Source organism: Sinocyclocheilus rhinocerous, unplaced genomic scaffold (genome assembly GCF_001515625.1).
Source record: "Sinocyclocheilus rhinocerous isolate Xijiao unplaced genomic scaffold, SAMN03320098_v1.1 scaffold241, whole genome shotgun sequence".
In the NCBI taxonomy this organism is placed as follows: domain Eukaryota; kingdom Metazoa; phylum Chordata; class Actinopteri; order Cypriniformes; family Cyprinidae; genus Sinocyclocheilus; species Sinocyclocheilus rhinocerous.
Window position 1 is genome coordinate 528,181 of NW_015659312.1, and position 19,219 is coordinate 547,399.

The following is a 19,219-nucleotide window of genomic DNA, read 5'->3' on the forward strand; positions in this document are numbered from 1 at the left end:
TTCTAACAACAGTTATTAGCAGAATACATTATTGATTGACGATGGACATTGAACATAAATAAATGCTTAAAGAAGTAAAACAAAATATAACATAAAATAGTGTATTGAAGACCAAGCTCCAGTGAAATATCTTCACAATCCTCTATGATGCCTTTAAGTTAATCATTATGTGTATTTTGGTGTGATTGAGTGGCAGTTTCTTTCTGCAGGTGATGAGGTTGTAGGATGTGACAGCATCTGAAATGCACAATTGAGTTTAGATATACAGTTCGTCTCTTTTCATTTGTTTATGTGAAAACAATTGTTTATGAAGGCCAAAAGTAGTATGTGAGCACTTCACAATGTTAAAAGGAAAAAAGCTATATAAAGTCATGGGATAGCTGGGTATGTTTATTGCTTAAACCCTAGTAATAAAAAATAAAAACAAAATGGACCATAAATTCAATATCTTTGTTACTTACTTAGTGAAGAAGAGGAGAGTATCCTTAACTGAATAGAGCTGGTCACACTTACATGTTCTCTTAAACTAAAAAGAGAAAAGACAAAGGAAACCAATTAGCATTTGAAAGTTATCATTTACATTGAGAGTGTGTTAGTCTGTGTAGTTCAATCACCTAACTCCATAAAATCAGTAATGAGGTGCTTTGACAGTTACAGATTTGAAAAACAAAAGGGCGGGAACAAAGAACCATATCAGCATAAAAGGGTTCTTCAGAATGCTATGGTTCTAAATAATAACATTACTGCATGTAAAGAACCTTTAAAGAACCATCTTTTTTTATAAATAGCGCATATTCTCCCTGAACAGAGACGAAGGGTAAAGTGAGTGTGTTAATTTACATTGTTGTACATAATGTTCTGAAGTTCTAATCAGCATTTCTGACTGATTTTGAATATCATAAAAAATGTAATGATAAACTGAACTACAAAATCTTACAACTGTCATTAGTTTAACACTGCAGAGAGATTTTGTTTCATAACATAACTTAGAAAATGATGCAATAAGGGCTCTGGGTAGAAAGAATGAATACCACAACACCCACAAACACAAAGTTGAGCAGGTTTCCACTGACAAATTGCAGTATGAAGAGAAAAAATGTGGTGTGATTATTTCTCTGGCAAATGAGTGGCTGAAGTCAATGCTGAATGACAGGGTCATTACAGTTCACTCAATTCTGCATCATTTCCTGCTGGTGATATGTGAGGTGATCTTTCTGGCACATGATTGGCTGCACCAGTAGTTGGACAGTGTTTAATTCTGATGTTAATATGGTAGCAGCTGTAACCTCTGAGATGGGCTGAAACCTCATGTGCATGGGAAAATTCCAAGCACTCAACTACTGTGTAGTAGGCTAATGTTTGTCAATTACTGTTGTGACAAAATATGACGTGTTTGAAGAGAATATCTTTTTCAGTACTTAAGGGCTGTGATATTCCTTGTATAAATGATATAAGCATGTATGTGGGGTCACGGGAATAGTACTGTCACTAAAATTGCAATCAACAAAGTAAAATTACAATATGTTGATCTTTTCTTGCTGCTGGTATTGGTAATATGTAAACCATGATGCAAACAGAACTGTTTCCCGTTATTCTGATCGTCTGATCAACAGTTTTCCAGCAAAATCATCTGTGGAGATTCCTAAAGGTTTTTGAAACAACTAGCCAATGAAACAGGAACTGGTGGTTTTAGCCAGTTCTGGTCATTTAAATGTACAGTATACATCAGGCCATGAACTGTCTGTGGGTGTGCTGAATACACCACCCTGCTTAATTTGTTAACATTAGTTAATGTGTTAGGTATCATGAAGTAACTAATAAACAATACATTTACTCTCGTCATCTCAGCTGCTGACTTTCTAAACTTGTCTGAGGTGTAGAAAAATAAATCAGGTACACACTCAAATGTTCTTATATAATTTTATTAACAGAAATGCCCCAAAACATTTTTGCACCTAGACAGAAAGGGTTTAAGTGCTTAAAAGGAAGAAGTCATTACAAAGAGTAGAGTGAAGCTGTGCAATACAATAGCTAAGCAAATATTCCTAACAGGGCCATCCTTAGCTGACGCGGGGCCCGGTGCGAGGTAGGGAGCAGGGCCCCCCTCGATCCGTTCGCGATCATGTTCGCACCAGTTGCACCCCCCTAAGGATGGCCCTGATTACTAAACATCATTTATGACATATATAATGCTTTAAACAGACATTTGATACAAATCTGAACAAATCTAGCAGTATCCATTCCCACAAAGGTACAGGTAATATGTATTAGATATGACAGGTAATGTATTAGATTTGTGAACTCACTGGCACAGCATTTCATTTCATTTTGCTTCCACAGCAGTAATTTAAACAAATACTTGCCCTGGTCATACAGTTACTTATGTTCGCACACATTTTATGCTCACCATAGTGCCATGCAATCCACCAAGTTCTTTCCCCACAGACTGACTAGACCAGTGATAGATATTAATAATACAAATAATACAGTTAAATGTATTAAGTTATACAAGTAATATATATATATATATATATATATATGTTAAATATACTAAGTTACAATATAATTCAGTGTATAATTCATATACATGTATAGAGTTAAACATACTGTATGTGTCCATTTGCATAACAAACACAAAATGTCTTTTTATGATAAAATATTTTCAATATAATTTTAAGTGTTTTCAATACTTTGTTTTCATTTGTGCTAATCATATGACATGTAGTAATTATAAAAATATTTTGTATTAAATATATAATTCTATTATATAATAACTAATATCATTATTTCATCATGTAGCTTCATTTAGGTTAGAGTCATAGTTCATAGAGTCATAATTTAAAGAAACAAACAAACAAAAAAAATTCTACAAGCTATAAAGCCATGAGATGCTAAATGTAGTCAATAAAAGCAGAATAATAGAGCTAATGCTATAAAACCGGCCCGTAACCACCATAGACATTGAGGGGACAAGTCCCTCTTCAGAAATGGCCAAATTTCACTGTTCAGAATTGAAAATATATAGGCTATAATTTCTGTTATTTATGTACACGCTTATGTAGATGCACATTTATTCCCTTAAATCCCTTTAATTATTTAATTTCTTAAAAACTAAAAATTAGTTTGCACCCCCTTTAATGTTCAAGACATGGTTATGGCCTTCCAATATAAAAGATAAGAGTACAGTTCCTAATAAATTACTGAAGATGAAATGCCCAGGTGGAATGATGCATCTCCTGTGGTAAAATAAAAAGGAAAGGGAAAGCCGTTTAGCTGTGGTCACCGCTGTCTGTACTATAATTGACTGCCTAATAAGTGTAGTATGTTTCAAAAGATAAGACTAAAGATAATGATTTGAACTATTATACATCATAACAGCAGTATTTTACAAAATACCAATGATACATACCAGGATCAAACAGTCTCTTCAGCACGACCTGGAGCATATCCTGACCAATATGCACACAATCATCCATGGTTGTAGAAATATTAAAAAAACAAATATCATACAGAGCCATGTGTTTAGCTTGTTCATGCCAGTACTTCATAAAAACAGTGTATATGACTAAACCTTCACATTTTTAGAGGACCTCACCTTTTTTTTTCTTGTAAAGCACAATGGTGACACAGACCAACAGAATCACAGATGCACTCACTCCAATCCCAGCACCATGGATCCGGCCAGGAAAACCAACTGGAAAAAACAAACATAAAAACACAACAGAAGTGTGAGAAAATAAAAGCACTTTGAGATAAATTGCATCATTTAACAAGACAAATACTCATTCCAAACCTGTATGACTTTCTTCAGTGGAACATAGAAGATATTCTGAAAAACATCAGGGTTCAAACAACATTAAATCCTACTGACTTATTTGGATTAAAAAAAAAGCTATTCATTATTTACTTTGCATGTAATAAAATAACCACTGAAAACCCTGTAGAGAACCTGTAGTATAGCAGCCATGATCCAGAAGCAAAACGTATTCATTTTCCATATAGAAAATTTGAGATGTATATTTATATTATAATATATATATTTAATGTAACATATCTAATTAAGTAATGATATACGCTTCTGTATAAACTAAAAGTGAAATTAATAGAGGTGAACTCACGGTAAACAACTATACTACACACAAGCTCTTACCACAGAAAAGAGTATATGTCAAAAGTGTTCAGAAGTGACTGTCCACTATGAATCACTGTAAGCTACATAATCATGACAGTCTGTCTACACTTTTAAAGAGTACGTTTGTCAGTGTTATGTTCTGTTTTGTCCTAGTTTTCATTGTGTTCGGTTGCTCTTTGCCTGTTGACCTACTTTTCCCAATTTGTTTGATTGATTGACCCCATTCACCTGTGTCTTGTTAATTAACCCATTATATCCTTTGTTGGCTCTGTGTATTTAAGCCCTGTGTTTTGTTCTGTTCGGGGTCTTGTGTTAATGTTGCAACCTGTGGCCTGTAGCACGAAGCGAGATGAACAAACTCAGAGTTTTGGAGTAAGTTTAGAGTTGACAAAACCAAACAAATCCAACCTGGTTTAGCTCAGGATCAGCGGGCTCACAAAACTTGATATAAATGTTCTCAGTCTACTCAGAGTTTGATCCAGAGTTTGTGATTAACTCCGAAGTGCGTGCACCTGAAAGTGTGACACTTGCAGCAAACAGCCAATCACACGGAACATGTGGAGAGTGTCAGCAAAGCGTCAGTTTGATTCACTTCTCGCGAGAGTTGGTGCAACTCACTTTTTTTTTTTTTAAGAGAAGTCGTAATTAAAATGGTAATGAATTTAAATGCATTTACAAGGCAGGAATAAACTGCTGCTGCAGCAAAAGTTTGAGAAGGCAACAGAAAGAAAATATATGACTATGCAAATGAATCAACTGGATTTAATTATTTATATAGTTTCACACAGGGCTCAAAAGGAAAACATAAATTTAGTCATTTTAAAAGTTGGATATGTTAAAGCTTATCTATATGTATATATATATATATATATATTAATTAATTGAAATGCAAAGCTTAAAATTGTCACTTCATATAATAATTATATGAACATATTATATGAGTTATAAACAATTATAATTGATATAATATAAATATAATAAATACGTAGCCGCAAAAGTCTGGCAATTTTGTCTCTAAAATTCTTTGACTATAAACTGCTTTAATTTGAAGCGAGAGATGGAGAGGTGGCTTTATTGTGTCACATATATGTAACTTTTCTCACAGCTGATTGGTCCAGTTTGGGTTTGCGATCTCTACCCCAGAATAAAACCTGCTCGGGGAGCAGGGTAGCCCTGTAGGGCAAGTTACCATGGTGACGAAACCCGCTCAAAACCAACCCACCTTCTTGAGCCCGAAAACTCAAGAGTTTACTCAAACTAAACACAAACTTACCTGGATAAAAACGGAAAGCGGCTTCATGCTACAGGTCACTGGATGTTATATTTGTTTGGATTATCACTGTTTGTTTGTTTTCCATTAAATACTACTTAACTGATCTTCAAGTGTGATCATTCTGTATCAGCCAGCAAGCAGGTGTGACAACGTTCACCTCAAAATGAAAATTCTCTCATTTACTCATCCTCATGTCATTTCAAACCCATAAGAATTTCATTTATCTTCGGAACACAAATTATTTGATATCAAATCTGATTTCTGTCCCTCATTTAAAAGTCTATTCACCCAAAATTCAGACACTTCAAAAAGATCGTAACACATATCCATTAGAATCCAAGTCTTCTGAAGAGATATGATTGCTTTATATGGTGAACAGGTTTAATTTATGTTTTTATTCACATATAAACATTGATCAGCGAACATAAAGCTCAACCATACTTGCTTGATGCATGAAGATAAACCCCTAGGTTCTTGCGGAAGCTGAAATGTGCTGGTGTAACACGCGAGAATTAACCTCATTGTTTTTTGCACATCAAGCAAGCATGCTTGAGCTTCCGTGAACAAAATTTAATGCTGTAAACACAGTTTGCTGATCAATGTTTATATGTGAATAATAGACTAAATTAAATCTGTTCATCATATAAAGTGATCGAGTCTTTTCAAAAGACTTGGATTAAACCAATTAATTCAAATGGATTTATTTTTTGATCTCTTTTTAAAGTTTTTTAAGAGCCACAGTTTTGGGTGAATGGACTTTTTGATGGAGCGACAAATCTCTCTTATGTTCACTTGTGTCATTAAAGAACTTGGAAAAAAATGAAACCGAGCATGTGCGTTTCATAGCATTCTGGTGTCTGAAACAGGATACTAGCTTGCTGGCCTAAAAAAAAGCCTATTTTTGCTAACAGAAAATGTGTGAGTGTACAGTGGCATCACTTTATTTTAGTACTTTCATGTTAATAGTTTAAAACAATTTAGCGCTACAGCATAAGCAGTTGACCTTACCTTCAGGAAGTGTAGTCGGAGAAGTGATATCACCTGAAAAACAATTTTATTTCATTTTATTGCACATTCTAGGGCAATAAAAGATCTCTAGTCTTTTATTTTTAGTTACTCGATATTACTATGTGCTAAAATTGTGTTGAAGTATTATATAGTAGTAAGTCAATTACTTACAAGAGCACTGCTCCCTTGTGTTGATCTGCAAAATAAATAAAAATCCATAAAGAAAGCATACGGGCGCAAAGCAATGTTAGTTAGGTTATGCTATTAAATTCATTTGATGGCCATAAAATCTAAAACACAAACAGTATTACACTTACACTGGCGGAGGGGCAGATGAGCAGGCATTCAAGTTTTTCAGGGCAGGTCTGTAAGAGGGCAGTGTTTGCTGTTGCCATTACAAGTGGGGGTATGAACTTATTTTCATCAGCATTAGAAATCCCTGCCACGCTTCCCTGATCAGGAGAGGGAGAGAAAAGGAATAAAGGATAGTGGTATGGCAGACTTAAGAATAAGCATATGTATAAAGTTACTTTTTCACTGAATCTATGCAGAATGTATTGTTTATAACACCATGGCATATTTAGGTTTGGCTAACAACCCTACAGTCAGACAAACAATTTGGGATCTAATCACTGGATTTATGTATTAATAGACTGTATTTACTAACAAGTAAATCAGTAAAAACCCAACAAACAGAGCAACTCATCAGTCAGTAGCTGGCAAAACAAAAAAAAAAGACATTTACACAGACAAGAATAAGTTTATGAACCTTTTATTATTTAAAGGCTGGGGCACCTAAGCAACCCACACTTCCAACATGACCACCTTATCTCTCTCCAGTTATCTTGTGACGAAGTCATGAAGCAGAGGTTTATTACTTTTACACTTACTTTTTCCAGCTGGCCTTGTAAATGATCACTCAAGTGTCTTCAATTAAATGTTGAAAAATACATTTTTTGTATTTTGTTTGTGTTTGTATTAAATTGTGACTTAGATGAAGACCAGACCACATTTTATGAGTAATCAATACAGAAATACAGATATTTTCAAAGTTTTCACAACATTATTCTTGCCACTGTATATTTTCTTAATATGTAAAATATTTACATTGATGACCCATTGGGTCTCGCAGTCATCGACGTCCTCTTGAAGGCCATGCGACATGTTGAAGTAGAACTGCCCATCGCGTTGTCTCTCCCCTGTGCATCGCAGGACATCAGATGCTTCTGCTGACAGTATGATGCATAACAGCACGGCCACAGCTGAAAGAGACATGGACAAAACAAATTAGTATACTAGGTTCATTTAAACAGTTACAAAAATAAACATAGAGAAGCTTATGCTGCCCTGCTAAGGCAAAATGCTAAGAAGCCTGAAGAAAATATGACAGCGCATGAACTGAGAAAATGCCTTCAGTGTTTTTTGATTGAATACTAGTTGAGACCAACATCCATTTTACACTTTTGAGTCTTTAAAACAAAGAACAGCCAAACTCACTTGTCACAGAGATCATAGTTTAATACACAGGGGTTTTCAAACTTTTTTGATGTCAAGGACCCCCAAATGTCATGGATCCCATCATCCCCCAGCAAAGACCCCACTTTCTACTATATATTTTAAGATTCATATACTGTGTAAGAAAATGGTGTTTTTGAAAAAATAAATACGTAAAAAGTAGCATTTATGCTTGCATTGTATTAAAGGAAATAGATTTAATACTTAATTATGCGTTATCTGGAAAATATTATTAAATTAATTCAAATAATTTAGTTTTCACAACAAAAGCTTTTTTGTTAACACACTTTCTCTGAAATTTTTGTTTGAAACCTTGTCTAAATAGACCAATTTCTCAATTTTGACCTGTACAAGACAAGCACACAAACACATTGTGTATTATCAGCAGATGACAAGCGCTAAGAGCTAAATTACAGCCCAAGTGTTTACACCACTTTCATGAAGAGCAACACTTAGCTACAGTTGACGAGCTTTGTCAACAGCGGCTTACTGCTAATCATATTTAAACATCTATAAAAAATCAAGAAAGATTTGGACAAACATATCCAGCCGTGACTAATATTTATTTTCCAATCAAAGCACACTTGCTTTCCTTTTCCTTTTGTAATCTACCACTGAAGATCATTTTACTTGTACTTAAATACAAAAAAAACAACAAAAAAAACAGAATTGTTATATTTTAAGTCAATAATTTCAAAACTATATTTTAACAGATTTTTCTCATATATATTCTGTTATATATTAATAATAAACATAAAAAAAAAAAAAACACATTTCTGTTTCCTCCTGATTGTGCCAATGAGGTATAGATAAAATGGTTAGGAAAAACTGCAGTTAATAAGGGTTAAATTCAGATGAGTAACTGTTATGTACATATACAGTAGTAAAGTAGTGTTTATACATGAGCCCAGACTGCAGGCCACATAATCCACAGGGACATTATTATTCATTAAGTAGACATAAAAAGAGATAATTCGACTGAAGAAAAAAAACTTGTATGCTGACACAATATCTTCAAACGATTTCCTGAGAATTTGAAAGGAAGAAACTAACCACATAATAGCATATAATCATAACAACAATATTGAGTTATGTTACTTTATGTGTGGCACTGCTTGTATTACCTTTTACAGTTATTAAGTTAATTATTATAATGTCATATATATATATATATAACTAGGACTGTGTAAAATAACAAATTGTGTACAACCGTAATCTGACACATCAAATGCGGTTATATTATATTTAACCCTCAAAGGCGGTATATGAACATATTTACACAGAAATTAGTCATGAGAAACAATACTGTTTTACATGAATACTCCAAAATGACACTATAGTAATTTAGCAAATATCAAGAAAAGAACTCTAACATCTAAACTGGCTACTGGAAAACCATTTGCCTTTTCATGTTAATTTAACCAGGCATCTAGACAGGACACACCTCTTCTAAAGTTTAGTTTTAGAAGATGTCTCAGATCAAGTGTGAGGAGATGATATGCTTTTCTGATAACTTTCCCCATACGGCACACCTTTATCTGGTCTCTTTCATTGTCTGAAGCAAATAAACAAATGCCCTCTTCCACCCATTAAACCTACACCCACTCAAGAACTCGTGACTGCAAAACAAAGCTGAACCACCTTACCCTGGTCTGATGCAACACAGGGGAAAGGATGTCCATTTAACGACTTTCACAGCCATTTTAGAGAGTGAACGGAAACAGTACCTTGTGTTTTTTTCCCAATACTTCAAACATTATGCAACACAACAGGGACATTTTTAAACAACAAAGAACTCACCACTCTCTGACACAGTTTTTCTGAATGACAACATAACACTTTCTGATTCACAAAAACCACTTCCAGAAGCAGAGATAAGGAACTGTTTTCCCTTTTTATGGAAACACAGAATCCATGTAGGACTTGTTCTGAAATAGCAACAGCTTTGCTTCGGTTCCTAATTTAAAAGTGGAAACAGTTGGTTTTGTATACCACTGCTTACTTTTTTTTATGTAGTACAAAGTCTTTCAAACTTTTGTATTTTACAGATTAGACTAAAAAAAGTGTGACCTTTCAATAAATGTGTTGAGATTAATGGCTCCTATTGTCAAGAGGAAAATTAAAGTTGGGGGTACATCTTCCACTACATAATATATTCACTTTCTGATGATGGTAAAATTTATTGTCAGCCACCCTAAATGAGAAGGAACCTCCTATCCCATTCTCTGACATTTGTTTTTAAGCAGTTAATTAAAATATGCCTATGACACACAAAAAATATATTTCCCCAAAACAGTATACTAATAGTGCTACAATTTCCTAAATCTCAAAATCACATTAACGCCAACACCTAACAAACTACTATTGCAGCAAATCACAAAAAAATAAATAAATAGGTTGTTGTTTTTCGTTGTTTTTTTTTAATCCACAGAAAGTGACCAAGTAATCTTTGCCCACAAATCACAATCTAATGAGTTGCTTGATTACCACAAAGCATTATGTGCATGTGATTTAATCTACAATTAGTAAAAAAAAATTATAGGGGAGGGGGGTCTCTTTAGCTTAATCAAATCAAAATGTAATCCCTTAAGTTTGTTAGTCTTCTAATAAGTGTCTGCAAAGCTACAATGCTGATATTTCACCATTCGTGTGCTTATCTGAAGGGCTAACGTTAGGTCGCTTCTGGAGGGGAATTCCCAAATAGACAATTCGACGCACGGTAAAGATAGCTTAAGATCAAATAAAATATATTGAATATAAAACGCAACTTTCAGTAAAAAGTGAAATTTTATCGTGACATGTTGGGTGATCAACAGCTAATGCTGGGTGGCCAATTTATTAAACAAGTGGACTGTTTCCACCTCGGAGTAAAAATAGTAATAAAGATACTGTCACTTTATTTATTGTAAATGTGACTTTGTAGCCTATCTCACAGTTTGACTGTACGTTCATATCACAATAACTATTTGTAGACGTAGATTCATTTCAATATCAATCGACGACCTAAATCCGCTGGTCAAACCATTTCAAACCAGAACTGCAAATGGAAAGCTGGTACACAGAGATGTAAAACAAATTAGTAGTAATCAATGAACTTACCAAGAAAAGCTGCACTTCTTGTCATCTTAAAGAGGGGAAGGCAAATGATAACGTTTCTGCTCGACTTCCTGGTTGAGCAAGTGAAAGCAACCCCTGACTCCTGGCGCAACGCTCTTTCACCACGCCCCCACATATTAAGCGCTGTTATTAAAGCCAAAGAATACTACATGTAGCCTACATTAGCTCTCGACACAGGCGCACAAAAAAAAGATTCATCCTTAGTGTCTGCGCTTTTTCAGTCTAAAACATATGAGCGATAAAGATGTCTTCCTCAGGGCCGCTGCTGGCCAAATGGGTGCCCTAAGCAGAATATTATTGTTGTGCACCCTCCCTAAAAAACCCCCCAAAAAAACACCTAATATAAGGGGTCAAAATAGAACTTTAATCAAATATAAAAGTAAATAAATAAATTGTAATTCAATAGTATTATTTATAAATTACAATTGTAGCTCTATACAGTTACCTATGGCTATGATTTTATTAATACAGTTGTCTGATTGATTTTATGGTCTCAAGCATTCAGAAATCACACAAAATAAAATTAAGCAGTTTTACTACGATAAAACCATGGTTAATTTTGGTAAGGGTTGTGATGTCCACATGTTTTTGTTGAAGAAATTAAAGAGGCTACAGCATTTCTTTCGCAAAAAGGTGGCCAAAAATTAAGTGGATATTTGAATGAAATGTTTGGTCAATATTAAACAAGGATTTGATCGTCCTGTAAGTGTAACAACAGCAATTATCAGGCCTTTGGTGCCCTTTGCAGGCATTTGTAATAATGCAAATTGTTTATTTTGTATTACATTATGTATTTTAACAGTGTTAGCCTATTCAATGAAACCATAGGCTATTTAAACCTTATAGCATACTGCCGCGTAGTTTTTATATAATACATTTTAAGTCATGGAAACTAGAATATTAAGTCAGATGCGTTGTTGTTGTTGGTGAAATTATTACCGACATTAAAACACGTTACTAACGTCAACAGTCAAAAAAGTTTCACAGGATTATGAACTTATAGGCCTAGTTACCTGAAAGTGATGCTCGGGCTTTGTTCTTTTTCTTTTCTCTGCGCCGGACTGCGCTGATGTCTTTTCCCTGATATAGCCTAGTTGTCCATTAATTATGATAATCATTTGTATTCAGCCGCAAACATGAGGTGAGAGCCAGAGCGGGCGCGGGCGCACATGTGGGAATGGCGCGTCATGTGTGCTTATACCGCCTACTGCGTTCACCATAAAATGCATTTTTTATAATTATATATTTTATATATTATATAATTATATATATGTTCATGTTTAGATTTATGTTTATATTTATGTATATGTATATGTTAATATTAATATAGAACGAACGTTTTTTATTTTCATTTATTTTTTAATTTTTTGAGCAACTGGTTTGGTGCCCCCCTGGGAGTTGGTGCCCTACGCAAACTGCGTACTCTGCGTTTAGGGAGTGGCGGTACTAATAATCAGATATAAAACAGCATCAAAACTGTGTAACGTTATTGAATAAAATGTTGACCCATGAAGAGGTAATATTGATTGTCAAGCTTTGGGGTGTTGATTCTCCATCTACGTTTTGATTATCATTCTGAATCAATTCATAGTCTTTTTTTCAGCTTTTTGTTTAAAATGTTGTTTATTTATTTTTTATTTTGTAAGCGCTGCGCATTATAACCAATCACACACAATGCTGTTGAGCTTATGAATGCAATGACCAATCAGAGGTGTTCAGATGAGTCATCGCTAAAATGCCGGCGTTTTCTTCACTCGCTCTCTGACTGAATTGGCCTACCTCTTTCTGGCCAATTCTCTCATTAGAAACAACAAACTGCAGATGTGTGTATGAATCTGTAAGTAAGATATTCATTTCACAGAGTAAACAGCTTCAGTGATTTTAATGGGAGTTTTTGAGAGTGCTTGAACTCTAGACGGTCAGTGAAAATGTTCTTTGATCATGTAAATGTTCTTTGCTCTCTTTCTGTACAATGAAAGTGTTATGATAAGTAGCCTAACTTAAAATGTTTTTATTCACATTAACTTTCAATGTTAAATTCACATTGAATATAAAGTCAGTAGTATTAAAAATATGTTATGGCATGACACCCATATCTGTTAATTAAGTAAACAGACAGGCTTTTATGTATAGTTAATAGACTACATTATTAGGCTACTTTCGCCGCTCGTTTTAAGTGATAATAAGCAGCGCTTGCCCATTTGAATTCGCCACAGGACACTTATATGTGAAGAGTAAAGTCTCTGTGGCGAAGCTAGCGGAAACCAGATTGAATAGCACAGACCACGTAAACTAAAGTGTCGAGGTCAACTGTACAAAACTGTAAATAAGCATTTTAATCCACAAAACCACACCTATTTAACATGCAGTTACTGACACTGTAGAAATATGGCATTAGTGATATTTTATTATTAATGTCGCAAAAATTATTATAGACTACTTATATAGCCTATTAAATATTGGATAAAATAAAGGCAATACGTCATTTAAAAAAAGGTATACTATTAATACAGTTAACTCTGGATTCAAGAATAAGCTGTTCATTAGGGCAACTACAAAGGAGAATTTGATAGTTCTAATAAACTTTAATTGCAGAAAAATATGAATGAATTCATTAAGAGCTTGCAATTTAGTGGAATATTAATATTGTTAAATGCATTTTAAGTATTCAAAAATATCATTTGGTTTTGTCCGTTATTTATTAATAAATAATTTATTCCAATTGCCCTAACCACAGAAGAAAATTTATGGGGGACTGTGTGGGCCAGTTGGGCTGAATTTTAGCACCAGTCCAGCCCTGATGATTCTCCTCTTCTAGGGCCAGAAAGAAGACCTTCTAATAATAAAACTATTTAAAGTAAACTCCTTAAGGGAGCTGTATATGCTCAAAAGTTGTTGCTGCTTCTGGAAACATGTTTGCTTTGACTTAATATATCTAGTGTTAATGTATTTATTCTTTTAATGTGTTGTAGCCTGGAATATTTACTGTGCATACTCATTGTATTTGTATCTCTGTGTGTTGGAGATTTGATTAAAAAAAAAATTCCTGTGGTAGAAAATGTTGTGGTACCAAGGCTACTATGAAGGGGGGCCCTTGGGTTTGCTATAGCCCCAGGGCCCTATGTATTCTTAATCCGGGCCTGAATGCATGGGATGTCCAAACCTGCTCTCGAAGGACCATTGTCCTTAAGTGTTTAGCTCCAACCCTAATAAAACACACTGAACCATCTAAGCAAAGTCTTTGGGATTACTGGAAATTTCTAGGCAAGCGTGTTTGGTCAGATTGAAGCGAAACTCCTTCACCTCCAGGAAAAGGATTGGACAACCCTGCATTCCATAGGTTTGATACACATGAGCTTTCTTCAGCATTTCAGAGAACAACAAAAGTAGTATGAATGCTTTGTGACAGCAGGTCTCTGTTTTGGTCGTAAGATCTTGTTTGTCGAGGTATTTTATACTTTCCAAGCTGCAAAAAAGATCACCAGGACAAATGTGCTGTAATTTTCTGTTCATTGTGTATAGCGACAAAATTACCTTTAAATTTACCAACTTAGAATTAAAAAAAGTTCAGCAAATGACTTGACTTGACTTGACATTGTTTTATGTTGTAGGGCAACAAAGAATTTCAAAATAATATTTTGCGCTGCTTGATATTTCTATGTTTTGATTGATGTGAAAGGCATGTTTAGAAAATAGTAAATGATTATAAATCAGTTGCTAAAAAGCACTGCTGCTTTTCATTGATTTGCAAAATAAATAAAAGCAAGCATAAAGCAAAGCAATGTCAGTTCAGTTATACTTCTAAGTGTCAATGACAATTCATCTGATGGCCTATCAGTACATAAAAACAATAAAACATGCATTTTACAAATAATACACTCACATTACCAGTTGGGCAGATAAGCAGACATTCAAGATTTTCAGGACAGGCCTGCTTGCTGTCATATTTGTAATTGGAGGGATGAATGATGGATTTCCATTGGCAAAAAGTCTTGACAGTGTTCCCTGATCAAGAGAGGGAGAGAAAATGAATGAAGAAGCATGGTGGGAATGGCAGAGTTAAGTCCAAACAGAATAAATGTAGGCCTATACATTTACTCTTTCATTAAAGCTATTGTCACGGGTTGTGTAGAAGCAAGGCAAAGGAGACAGCAGGGAAAGTCCAAAAACTCTCAATTCAATAGTGGACTCAAACTCAGGCAGATACGCAAGGGAAAACACAACTTAGTATAATAGTGACCTAACAGAGAGTGACTGAAAGGGAACAACTTAAATACATAGACAGAGGAGGATCATTAACTAAACAAAGGTGATGGAGGTAAATTAATCAGGCTAAATGAGACCAGGAACATATAAATAAATAAGGGCACACAGGAACTAAAACAAAACAGAACACAGGAAAACACAGAAACAAGGTGTCCATGGCAACTAAAAGGGTGACAGCTATCTGAAATGTGGTGTTTAGCATTCATAATGGTAATTGAAGAATAGAAACTCTGTCATCTTTAAGGGTTAGCAACCAACCCTAGTCTTACAGTTGTTTACTCAATAAGATGGCTACTGTAAATGACACGGGAAGTAAATAAATAATTAAAATATTATAAATTATTAGGGAAGAAATGAAAAAATGGAAAACACCTTTGCCATTTAATCTTTAAGCAGGCATGTAATCTGATAACTTTCATAATAAAGGAAAGTTATTAGATATCCTAATAACTTTCCCCGTACTGCATGCACACCATTATCTTGTCTCCTTTACTGTCTGAAGCTAATAAACAATCATCCGTCTTCCACCCTTCTGGCCTACACCCACTCAAAACTCGTGACTACAATACAAAGCTAAACCAACTTCCCCAGGCTGATACAACACAGGGAGAAAGGACGTCCATATTAGGACTTCCACAGCCATCTTAGTGATAGAAAGGCAAAACATGACATTACCTTAATTTTTTTTATCAATACCTCACATGACTTCCAACATCTGATGCAACACAACAGAGAGATTTCTACACTCTTAGAAATAAAGGTACTTCACGATGCCATAGAAGAACCTTTTTGTCTAAATGGTCAGCCTGGTCTCATGTTTATACGTAGGTATTAATACGTAACATTTACAAGCACAAAACGTACACTTTTGTACGTTTTTATTAATGCTAAAAAAAACGTACAATTTTGCCTGCTCAAACTTCCAGTGCAGCAGTGTTTATTCCTGCCTTGTAAATGTGTTTCAATTCATGGTATTTTTTCATAACAATCTCTTCATCTTCAACAGAGAAGTGCATTGCACTGACTCTCGTGAGAAGTCAATCAAACTGATGCTTTTTATGTTCTGTGTGATTGGCTGTTTGCAGCATGTGTCACACTTTCAGGTGCACACGCCTCACAAACTCTGGATAAAACCTGAGCTGACAGAGAATGTTTATATGCCAAGTGATGTGCAACAGCTGATCCTGACCTAAACCTAGATTGTTCATCTCGCTTCGTGCTACAGGCCACTAATAAGCTCATGCATTAATGCAGCCCAGTGTATGTGTGTATATATATATATATATATATTGTTCAATATAATAAAATACTTCTGAAAAATAATGCATAAAAATACATTCAAGATAAATCCTTGCACAACTAATGACAGAAATATGACAAATTTGGCATAATTCTCTACGATAAGTGCTAATTTAATCTCACAACACAATGGCAGCTGACACTTAACTTTGACCATTATTTATCAATATCATATTATTGCACATATACTGCAAGTGTAACAGTGTAAAAGTGTAATTTTGTGAAAATTTAAATGTTAAATACAGTTAAATTTTTTTACTGTTTGCTAAATACAGCTATTTTTTAAATCACGTTTTCATATTGTTTTATTTTTGTAATGTGTTTTTGTAAATTCAGTTTTGTCATAATATACTGTTTTGATCTGATTGCTATTTTCAATGGTTAATATTTACTATTTTTCATAGTGTGAAAGAACTAGTTACAGTTTGATCCCGAAACATTATAATGATAATATTAGTAGGTCTATATGGAACCCACACCAATTAAAAAACAAAAATATATTGTCCCCATTTTGTAGATAATCACAAGAGATTTCAATGATATTTTGACCACTGAACTAGGAAATGCCCATGGTTGTCATTTCAGAAAAATGGTCTCAAGTTATGTCGTTGTATACAGAAAGCTCGCCTTATATGAATCAGAAATTTGGCATGTAGTCCTACTAATTTTAGCTTGTAGGCCTACTACTAGTGAAAGACTATGCACAACACATGAGAGTGAAGTTTCCTCAGCAGTAAGTGTGTGGGAACTGACTGTAACAGCAAACAGACGACCGAAACCTTTGTTCATGCATACTAGTGATGGGAATTCCAGCTCTTTTTAGGGATGGGATCTGGATCATTTGGCTCAGCTCAGCAAAAAGAACCGGCTCCCCTTTATTTAGTACCACTTCTGGCTTTTATAATTCAGCCAAATTTGTCAGTGTTTTGATCTAGGGGTGGGCAGTATGGACACAGTCACGAAGTAGGGTCATAACTAAAGCCAAGAATTAGCGCTTGTTCATTTGAAGCATTGTGTATTTTTGCGACTTTGTTGCCCCCTACAGTTAAGTGAGTGAAAGTCACTGTCGTACATATGACAGAAACGTTTAGTTTTGCTGAAATAAATAATCAGTCAATCTTTATACAGTTTCTTTTATATGAAAATGGGTGAGCCTACTTGGTGGTTTCACATTGTATTGCTTAATGTGAAACGTGTCACTGCCCTTTAAAATGACAGACAATGTCTGAAGGCTACTGAGAAGTTTGAGAGTCTGGAAATTTGAATGAGTTTACAATTTTACAGGAAGTCATATTAGTTAACATTGGTTAATACATTAACTGAAAATAACTAACAATGACACATTTGTTACAGCACTGTATTCTTTGTTAACAGTTAATAAAAAAATCAAACTGTTCATTGTTAGTTCACATTAGCTCAGGTCCATTAGTATTATAATAGATACAATGTTTTATTTTAATAATGTATTAGTAAATTATGAAATGAACATTAGCTAATGTAAATAAATGCATTTGGAAGTGTTTTTCAATGTTAGTTCATGTTAACTAATGTAGCTAACTATAATGTTTAACAAGTGGAACCCCAGATGGTGGATGGAGGATCCTTAAAACTGGCATGATGTAACGGCAGAGGAGCAGAAGAGAAAGCCTGGAAAAGTCACATCAAGCACAAGCAGACTGGTTACTTGCAAAGGAAAGCAAACCGAGTCAACCTTTCTTGTTATTACAACTGATATGATCTTAACACTGTCCACGACTATTTAAAAATATGAATGACAGATCTGACTGCTCTTCATTGTTGCAGTTTTTACTTGTGTTAGTACTATAAGTGGTACATTTTCTTTAGACTCCAGACCGATCGCACTTTTAACATACCATTTTATCGCGTTTATGGAGTTGAAAATGTCTTCTTTAACACAACCACTGTTTCAAAACACAAGTTTATTGTATAAATATATACAGCTTTACTATGATCAGAAAACATTGTGAAATAAAACCATTTATTTATATTTACAGTCAGATAGGTCAGCATTTCGTCATTTCTTATGCCTGACCTTTATAAATGCTAACCTTCTGATCTTGCACAACCTCATTAACAGGACAGAGGTCATGTTTTTTTTATGTTTCTTGGTTGTTTGACAAACTAAACAGACAGACTGTTTGCCATCCAGACAGAAGAGCTTCATTTTCTCATGGTGCAAACTGCAGAACTCTGATGAATCTGAAGCTGGTTATTTTTCTTTAGGAAAACCTCACACAGGTTCTTCAGTTCAGGATCTTCTACAAACAGGACACACTTGAAATCCATTGGTTGTCCAGAACTTCACTTGGACAACCGGTTCATTAAAGATATCACAGCACACAGGACAGGAGAGATCCTCTTCAGAGGATCTATCTTTGTTAAACTAATTTAAAACACAAATTGCTACTCTTCTCAATTCTCAACAAAACTTGCCCTGCACACCACAATGAAATGTAATGTGCACAAGACAAGGTAGCAAAATCACTTTCACTTGGTTTTTCGGATAAGAATAGGTCTTGCTATCAGCAAAAGAGGTTTTTCATTGGACAAGTTGACAGCTGACCAGTTTTACAGACACTGTGATAATG

The 19,219-nt window shown here is 34.6% G+C and overlaps 1 protein-coding gene across 1 annotated transcript; it reads right to left on the minus strand.

Annotated features, from left to right (window-relative positions):
* Nucleotides 1-2,786: 2,786 nt before the first annotated feature.
* Nucleotides 2,787-12,122, minus strand: LOC107723528 (uncharacterized). Its single transcript, XM_016532198.1, has 10 exons — nt 12,059-12,122; nt 11,028-11,168; nt 7,521-7,675; nt 6,731-6,865; nt 6,585-6,609; nt 6,414-6,446; nt 3,794-3,829; nt 3,596-3,694; nt 3,410-3,449; nt 2,787-3,236 (listed from the first exon to the last, which is right to left on the minus strand). Exons 2-9 carry the CDS (start codon nt 11,158-11,160, stop codon nt 3,415-3,417), a joined length of 651 nt encoding a protein of 216 aa, XP_016387684.1. The 5' UTR covers nt 11,161-11,168; nt 12,059-12,122; the 3' UTR covers nt 2,787-3,236; nt 3,410-3,414.
* Between the last annotated feature and the right edge of the window lie 7,097 nt (nt 12,123-19,219).

Bases quoted from the DNA above. Each gene is read 5' to 3' on its own strand.
- LOC107723528 (XM_016532198.1), bottom strand. From the start codon at position 11,160: ATGTGGGGGCGTGGTGAAAGAGCGTTGCGCCAGGAGTCAGGGGTTGCT. The intron at 6,610-6,730 runs GTAAGTGTAATA...TTTATTTTGCAG, and splicing joins TCATCTGCCCCTCCGCCAGT to ATCAACACAAGGGAGCAGTG. The intron at 3,450-3,595 runs GTGAGGTCCTCT...CATATTGGTCAG, and splicing joins GCTTTACAAGAAAAAAAAAG to GATATGCTCCAGGTCGTGCT.